This window comes from Carcharhinus amblyrhynchos, chromosome 8 (assembly GCF_965287045.1).
Source record: "Carcharhinus amblyrhynchos chromosome 8, sCarAmb.v2.hapA, whole genome shotgun sequence".
NCBI lineage: Eukaryota > Metazoa > Chordata > Chondrichthyes > Carcharhiniformes > Carcharhinidae > Carcharhinus > Carcharhinus amblyrhynchos.
In genome coordinates, this window is record NC_137331.1 from 56,632,440 (window position 1) to 56,642,026 (window position 9,587).

The following is a 9,587-nucleotide window of genomic DNA, read 5'->3' on the forward strand; positions in this document are numbered from 1 at the left end:
AAAATGACATATGACCAAAAGCTTGGATTCATGTGGTCTGAATTGAGGAGTTCTGGAAAGCGGTCACCCAAAGTGTGCCTGGTCTCCCCAATGTAGAACAGAACACATTATGAACAGTTCATATTTTCCCCTTTACCTTTTTTCTCCTCACTGGCCTCAACCCAAGTTGCAAGTGAAGCAGTCATTTATATGCACTCCCTTCGACTTAGCATAGCATATTCACTGCCGAGTATCTGGAGATATGTGAAGCAGCAAAAGGTAGATATGAGGTTGACATCTTTGCAAAGGTGAGGCCTGAGGATTATTAGTGCAATGAAGACTCGGGACTATTGTTAGGTAAATGATGACAGTGTGGTGCATTGAGTAATGTGAGATGGTGGTGGTGTAGTGGGTAGGAGATGTTGTCATATGAAGATGCATCAGTTCATCACACTTATTATGGCACTGCGACTCCATCTTCAGAACCAAACTCTGAACCTCTTGACCTCCTTAGCCCACTCTCATTCCCTTCAGATGGTATTCTTTGAGGGCTTCCTGTCCTCCCCCCTGCGAAAAATGGCCTATCTCCTCATGTCTGCCTTCACCATCAAGGCCTCAGCATCACATCCAAAACTTTAGAATAGCAGCACTAATATCCATCAGAAGCCTCTTGTGAATTAGTGCAGCTTACTTTTTAAGAGGGACTGACTGCCTTTAAGAGCAGCAGTCTGCCTGAACCATGTGTTCTTGATAAAAGCTGTTTGGATCTCTGCCGTTCATTGGCAACCAGCAATGCAAACTGTGTGTCTGTGTTCCTGGCAAAGGGCAAGGGCAGGTGGTGAATCATAACACCCAATTTCTCACCCATTGGCCAGAATTCTCCAATCTTAAATGTCCCGCCACAATGAGGATGGAGAATTTGATACTCAGCCAAAACTGCATTCACTGCAGCGGGACTGGAGAATTGTAGTCAGGGGTTGAGGCTGGAGAATTCTGGCCATAATGTGCACGAGGCCATTTCTGATCTGGCAGTCTTCTGAGATTAAGTATATCTTAATGCTAACCAAATTAGAAATTATGCAAAAAATTTGATTGCAATCCACAAGATGAATGATGTTGTGACTCTGAAAGTAGCAGAATACCAGCACCAGGTTACTGAAGGGTGTGGATTCCATATCTTTCTGTTCAGTGAAGTTACACCTTATTGATTTCTCTGCAGGTTACTTATGGGAGTCTGCCCTTCAAATTAGCATACAAATTATTGCAGTGCACATAACAGTTTGTCAATGTTTCCCTCTTTTTGTTATATAATTATTGTCTAATTATACCCATCAAAATGGTTCAGAATAGCTTGAAAGCTCCTTTGTGAATTGGATAGCTTTACCACTGGCATTTCAGCATTTTCTTTAAGTACATTCCCTACAGCATTATATTGCCTGATATTAATCTAACCTCTCTCCCCTTACAGCTTACATTCCAACTCCAATCTACTTTGGGGCTGTGATTGACACAACCTGTATGCTTTGGCAACAGGAATGTGGAGTTATTGGCTCCTGCTGGGAATACGATGTCACGTCTTTCAGATTCGTCTACTTTGGACTGGCGGCAGGCCTCAAGTTTGTGGGTTTCATTTTTATCTTTGTAGCCTGGTACTCAATTAAGCAGAAAGAAGACCACTTGCAAAGGTGGAGACGTAGAGCCTCACCCATAAGCACTGTCAGCGAACTGATCAGTAACCCAGGGAGCCGGCACAACTATGCACAGACTCGATCATGTCCTGCCTTTCAAATGAAGGCTGAAGACAGTGAATATCTAAGGCAGTCTGGATCAGTCCAGCGTGTAGCACAGACATTTCCTGGGACAGTCATAGTTAAGAATACACGGGATGGTATGGCAGTTGATCTTTAGGTGAATTCATATATATATGCCGCCTTAGGCATTTAGTTGTCAAACACAAATACTGACAGTTGTTTTAAATTTTAGTTCTTTGACAGAAGCACCCTTTGGGAAGTTTCTCCAGGTAAACCACAGAACCTGTGCCTTTTTAATTAAAAAAAATGATAAACACTGACCAACAGGAACAGATGTCTGAACCACAGCACGCTAGAGGGCCAGATACCTGAACAAAATTAGAAATCTCAGATACTTGGTATCATTTTTAATCTTACAGAGTGACCATTTGCACTCTCAAAGCTGTTATCGGGAGGAAAAAGATGCAGACATAGTTAGCGAACAAGCAGAGAGATGAAATAGAAGCAATGTGAGACATTTTGTTTTGTCAAGCTTCCATATAATTTTTTAATTAAATGTGATTCTTTTCTGTTTTACATGATGTGTCAGAAATTTCTGCTTGTTCCAGCTGCGAGCTGTTAGAAAATGCACAGAGGGTAGATTTCTAACTTGGTGCTGGGGCATAAAACTGCCATTGAGATGAGCAGCCCATGTTAGAACCTGCCTCCCTGTCAGCTTCATGGGTGTTTCTATAAAGTGTGGCCAGTATTATGCCAGATGGCAAATTGGAAATCCACTCCAGTGTCATTCGGCTCAAATAAATTCTGTGCAAATAGTCATTTTTTTTAATGCAATTATTTAAAACCTTGATAAACATCTTACAAGACACTAAAGTGTTACATCTTGCAAAGGTAAAACAAAAAATGCTGGCAATTGAAAATGTATCAGATTTTGACAGCCTTGCTCTGTACTTGCAATATTTTCTATTTTTGTTTCCAATATCTGTGACATTGACTTGTGCCTTTGCAGGGCGGGTAGAAACCATAAATGCCCATCTTTGGTAGCCTAGCAGAAGATGGAATAATGATCCAGTACAGAAGAGCAGCACTCACGCACACAATAGGGAATAAACCTGGACATTTCAAATGCAACGCACAGATTTTCCAGGTCCCTTCCCGATGGCATGTTTTATGGTGGCGGAGGCATCTCACCATTGATCACTGGCAGGATCTTCTTCTCCCGCCTACATCTACAATGGTTCGATGGCTCACCTGTCCTGCCAGAGCAGGGGCAAGAGTCACCTTCAACGGGACAGGTAGATCCTGCCAGTGGGAAGGGCTGGAAAACTCTGTCCTCAGTACTGCCACCCAGTGCTCAGAATATTCAGAAAAGATATGGACCAAAACCTATATATGAAAAAACAAATCTATAAACACTACAAACAAGAAATAAAAACAAAGAATATTGTAAATAAATAGCAACTTGGTCAGCATCTGTCAAGAGAAAGGGACACAAATTTTTCAGGTGAGAGCTTTTATTGATTCTGAAATAATAGCTTGTCTTCCTCTTTCAGATTCCGATTACCTGCTGTGCATTTTTCTGTATTTTACATAAGGAAATATTATATGATCTATGGGATACCAGCTGGTTACTTTGTCTGGAACAAAATGAAGGAACTGTAAAATTAAACAAAAATAGGTACAGACTGTTACACTATAGCTAATCTACTCTGTTATACCCGTATGTGCAATCTGTCTTATTGTGCCACCCTGACTCCAACTTAGTTTGGTACAAATAGAAACATGGAGAAACATTTCCCTGGCTGTTCCGGTAGATTTCTGCTGTAAGTCTGACAAACTTTAAAAAGATACTGGGCATAGTTACCTTTGAAAAGGTGTGAGCTTCCTCTTGTGTCTAACAGGGCAGATATGTCAGCAGGAAGAAGGCTTCCATACCTGATATTTGCTCAGAGCCAGGAAGAGACAGTAATAGATGTTGAAGTTTAGGATGGGGATCCTCAAAGAGTGAGTTCCTGTCACATCCTACCAAATTTAATAGGATGATGTCACTGTAAATGCATCTATAGTTTTTCTGGCCTCGAGGTTGGTTGCTTGTCAAATGAAAATAACTTGGAAGGCAAAGGTCAGAAAGGTCTGACATTTCCAGGGGGCTGTCAGATCGAATAGGACGTTGTTGGGGAGATGCGGATATTGCAGCAGAGGGCAAGGTGGGGACTGAATCAGGCATCATTGATGGATCCAAGTCCTCATGCTCTTGGTGACTAATGAGCAATGCACTAAAGCCACATACCTCAAGGATCTGACCCTTTTTGGCTGCTGGGAATTCTGACCTTCCACGTGTTTAAAAATAAGAATTGAGTTAAAATGGAGGTACACAACCTCCTAAAAAGATTTTAGCGACTGGTTTGTCTCCTGGGAGCAGACTGCGTGCTTACCCCTTCTGCTGACCCACCTTTGTTAAAACTGGAAATGGGTGGCATGGAGTTGGATTCAGGAGCTCTTGTTGCTTTTCCTTCCCTCCTGTTCTCCACTCACCCCTTCTTGGGGATTTAAACTCCTCCCCACGTCTCTAATTTTAATGATGACAATTTCCATACGGCTCAAATTGGAGACTCAAGCCACAGACAAAGCTTGGACAACCAAAGGTAGAGAGAGTTTAGAAGTTTGCGGACATGGTCCTTTACACAGGGTGCTCAGGGGCTAACGCACAAGATCTCCAGCCTTAATACTTACCTTGCCCTGGAGTGATCAGCCATTGCTGGAGGTCAAAGTTGCTCTCTAACACATTCTAACGTAGCACCAGCTAACATCATACAAATCCAGGTTCCCCCCTATTAGTGCAGAAGGTTCTGTGGGCATGGGGCTGGGGACACAATGCCAGCATGACTTCCTGTGCAGTTCCAAGGTCCATAGGTGAAAATAGTTTGTGGCTTATTTTCTAATCGGGGCTGGGTGTTTTCCCAACAGGGAGGCCTCATGCTCATTTGCATTATTTGGGTGAGTTGCTGGCATTTGTTGGACCTCCAAAAGCAGCTTCCTCATTTCTAAAAGGTGTATTTCAGATCATTGGCCCCAAAGGTTAGTCCCAGGATGTAATGTTGGAATGACATTGGGTTGAGGGATAGCCAATTAGGATACTGTGGAGTGAGGACTGCTCCTGGCTCCATCAGAATTTTTAAAAAGTTTTATTTTTAAGATCTCACCATTTATCAGCAGCGGCTGAGGAATCCAGAATGGAACAAGTCTGACTCCCATTCAGCTCTGCACTGTCCGGTTTCTTACAGCGGGGCCTGATATGGGTGTCAGGCCCCTCATGTACATATGTCAGGGATTTCTCACCTGTTTTAAGTAGCCTGGAAATAATTAACCCAATATCAGCTCAGATCTTTAGTTCCTGAAATTGGTCACTATTGTGCTTGTTTTACATTTGTGAAAAAGCTGGAACAACATTAATATCCTTCCCCTCTATCTTGATGGCTACATTGGTAATAAACTGTCAACAATATTTCCACTCTGATCATTAACACATTTGTCAGTTAAATTAAATGACATTTTTTTGATTACTTAAAAATGTGCTTTTTTTTGTTAGCTTGAGTAATGCACCATTGTATTTTAATGCGATCCATGTTGTAACATCATGTGATTGTAAACAAACAAGGACAAATATTGCCATGAATTATGTCATCAAGTTATGTTCCTTTAAATATAAAAATGTGAGATGCGAATTTTATCAATATGTATTTTAACAAGATGTCAAATGGGTAATCATTAGATCTAGAAATGACCATTGGTTATTTTGGCAGTTGAACACAATATGGGCAAATTACATCCCTTTGCCCACTATTTTAACACAGCTGTTCATGCGTTTATCTTGCATTGTTTAACATCTCCAACAGAAGATTGCCTTAACACTGTGTCAAACATTCATTGGCTAATATTGCCACAGCAATTTATAGGCTTAGATCAAGATCAAGTTTGGTTTTAGCCCATTATTACTTAGAGAGTTACATATCCAAGGTGTGCACAGAATATATCTTACAACTGTATTAAAAACACATGCCAAGATAAAAAGTATTGGTTTTATAAGTGAGATTGAAAGCAAAAGGGTCAAAGTGTGCAAGAACTGGCAGACAAGTTGCTTTTGGTCTCCTCTTTGCAGCTATTTCACTTAAGGCATTCTGAAGAACTGTCCACTGGTAACTATATATAACCACTACATTTGTTGGGTTTGGTTACTTAGCAAATGTCTTGGTCCTTTTTAACTTGAATACAAAGCAAATAGAATAGGACTTAATAAAAACTCGTCGTTGCACAAAATAGCAAGAAAACAATTGGATTGGAATATGTAATATATTTCCAAAGTTTTTTTTATAATTGCAACACACTTTTTTGTTATAAAAAATAAAACTGATGCAGGAAAACTTTGAAATACTTGAATATTGAAGCGCAATATTGCATGCATGTTTACCACTGTTTGTTCTGCATGCACTTCTTAAGTTTGCCTTCCTTCATGACAGGAAGCTGCCTGGACAGTTCTCATGCTGTATTAAACGGACTGTAATTTAACTGACTCAAAATTATTTAACATAATCTGTAGAACAATATTTAAATTGCATACTATCACATTAGTATGATTTCTAAAGGTAAGATGTTTTTCACATTTCGACTCTTTAGATCTCGTAGGTACTGTAAAAGTTAGTTGGGTGTAGTTTAGGAAGGCCTGTAGCAGATAGTTCTGTTGAAACTCTATAGTCAAAGTCAGCTAGTGAGCTCAAAAGTATTTAATGATTGCCGAGATTGTTAATTGGAGCAACTCTTAAACCCACAGCTCGTCTTAAAGTACTGATGACCCTTCTTCCATCATTAATATATTATAAAAATCATTTTCTTTAACACTACCACCATTTATTACTTTTCTTTGATCCCAATCCTTCAAAGTCCCATTAATCTCTCTTCCCTTTCTTTCTATGTTCCAATGATTTAAACCTGTCCCATTCCTAATGACTTCAAAAACATTTTAAATAAAGATGTAATAAATTGATGATGAGGGGTAGAGATATATGTATATATTTTCTGGCCCATGGCATGGCCTGTCACTCAGGGCAATGTACTCATGGACATCTATTTGATATTACATCCACTCCTCTCCAGACAGCACATAATCTATTGCTATGTTCAACAGTAGCTCTTGTGTATAAATACTGTAGATCAAGGACAAAAAAAAACAGAAAAATACATTATGCTGAATAGAAACTCTTAAGGCTGCTGTGCTTTTACTGTGTGGAGAGTAAAATATCACTGATCTGAAATTCTCAAATTGATTTGATCATTGATACGTATTTATCCAGGTTGAATGAGTGATGGCTTACAGTATGATAAAATTTTTAAATGTAGTGCAACTCCACTTTTGTGGTCAGGTTTGAAAATGAAAGACTAGGCAGTTGGCACTGGGGAAAAGTGGTTGCTGAAAGTAGGTAATGAATGCAAGTTATACTGTATTTTAAATAGCTCTCTTCAATTTAATTAGGATCTCTTTGTGGTTGCGATTTTTTTTTAAGGTGGGAATAAGATATGTTAGTGCACATCATATCCTTGGCTTAATGTCATGGCTTGCAATATATGCCTAGGATTAACTGTGCCAGAATTCCATAGCATCTTGCTCCACAATTGTCTTTTTTTCCTTAGCTACCTACTTTGTTTTGCCAATTTTCCTTTGCCAATGTTATATCAGCCCTGCAACCCTAAAGGTGGTGATTCCTTGCTTAGATTAAATGGGGCCGGTTCCTCTCAGGTATCTCACACAGGTATACATTTGTGTGTTCAGAGAGTGAACGGTGGCAGGTTACTCAACGAGCAGAGCTCCATGGTGGAGCTCAATCCACCCTGACTTAACATTTCCAGCAGGGGTCACTGGATAGCAGCCAGGACCTCGAACATGACAACTTCATTCACCCAAAGCACTGTAGAGCCTTTACTGCCTTCCTGGCTAAAATCAGGTAACCAAGCACACGCACTATATGCCTCAACTACTCACTGGATTCAAAATAAGATGAATTAAAGCAGCAAAGATTTATTGAGTGCAGGTAAATTAAATTCTTATACAATTTGTGTAGTGGGCATTTATAACCAAACACATACCTCTACCAGCAACATCAACATCCTCCTTCCACAGGTGGAAACATTCAACGGGAACACAAGTTGACTTGTACTTTTCAAAACAGTGTTAAAACAATCACATCAATTGTACTGGATATATATGAGGTGTGTTTGTGATGAATAAAGACATGGGAAGTGACTGATTCAAGTTATGTTGTTTTGGAGTACACTCTGTAGACAATATTTGAGTTTTCTAAATAATTGGTTTATCAATGTATTTATTTCAAAGATGGCGATAATGATTATTGTAAAGCCTTTAATTGCTTCCTTTTGTTATCAGGAACATCTGTAAACATCATGTTCATTAACAACCTGTTTACAATAAATACTTGATATGTTGTCAATAAAAAAGTGCAGGTGGAATAATTGTATTTTGAATTGAATGACTGAAAACTTGAAGATTTTTAAGTTATGTTTGATGCATATGACAAATGCAATCAACATTGTGTTTTAAACATTGATATTACATTTATAATAGAGCTGTCTTTCCACCAACAACTTCTGGAAACTCACCAAAGAGATGTAGTCCTCTGAAATGTCCCATGGTACCATTTTGGAAAAAAATCAAGGAATTTCTTAACCATGGCTTAGCCAATATTTAACTCTCAATCATTGAGTCAATTAGATTATCTGATCATTATCATATTGCTGTTTGTTCAGTGCTAATTGGAACTACCTTTGCTACATTCCAACAGCAACTACAATTCAAAAATACTTCATTAATTGTAAAGTGTTTTGAGATCCTGAGATCATTAGAGGTGCTACAGTAATGCAAGTCTTGTTAAGATGGCTCTGTAGAATCTGTTTTAAAGCAATAAATTGAAGGGAAATTATTGATCAAGCTTACAATGGGCTCTTTAAACATGCTATAATGAGTCTTCTACACTCCCACCATCACTTAAGCCAGAGCCCACCTCTCCCCTCTGAGGGAACCAAATGGTCATTCTAATTCCTGTTGACTTCTGTTACTGAAAGGGAATAGTAGAATCCCCATAGAATTTCAGATCTTCATTGTCCTGCTAACTGACAATGACCAACCAAACAAAAGTAAATAAGTATTAATATTTATCTCGTTATTTGTTGGATATTCCTCCAAATATAAGGTATACTCTGTCTGCTACAGTTCCCCACTTCACAGTCAGTATTTTGGGGTATTTCTGAGAGATGTGTTCAAGGTGCCTCAAGATCAAGTCTTTATTTTCTTCTAAAAGCCCATTTTAGTTCTTGTCATTAGCTCACACAATAACAGTAAAAGAGGGGCTAATGCCAAAACTAATCAAAACTGACATTTTCAAAATCTTTAATCATGAGAGGCGACCTGATAGAAGTTTACAAAATGTTGAGAGGAATAGATAGGGTGGACTCTCAGAGGCTATTTCCCCGGTTTGAAATGGTCGCTACGAGAGGACACAGATTTAAGGTGCGGGGAGGGAGGTTCAGAAGTGATGTTAGGGGTAAGTTTTTCACTCAGAGGGTGGTGAGTGAATGGAATCGGCTGCCGTCAGTGGTGTTGGAGGCGAACTCGCTGGGGTCTTTTAAAAGACTTCTGGATGAGTATATGGGGTTTAATGAGATTGAGGGTTATAGATAGGTCTGTAGGTTGGTAGGTGATGATGTGATCGGCGCAACTTGTGGGCCGAAGGGCCTGTTTGTGCTGTAGTGTTCTATGTTCTATGTTCTATGTTCTAACCTTTCCTTTTT

General features: G+C 39.4%; 1 protein-coding gene across 3 annotated transcripts in view; it reads left to right on the forward strand.

Moving 5' to 3' along the window:
- Positions 1–8,240, forward strand: part of LOC145346623 (solute carrier organic anion transporter family member 5A1-like) — a 167,376-nt gene extending 159,136 nt beyond the window's left edge. For all 3 annotated transcript variants that reach the window (XM_080194114.1, XM_080194112.1, XM_080194113.1), the window contains one exon: positions 1,448–8,240. In XM_080194114.1, the coding sequence (XP_080050240.1) occupies positions 1,448–1,887 (440 nt within the window). In that variant the 3' untranslated portion in view covers positions 1,888–8,240. The remainder of the gene's footprint in view (positions 1–1,447) is intronic.
- The last annotated feature ends 1,347 nt before the right edge of the window (positions 8,241–9,587 follow it).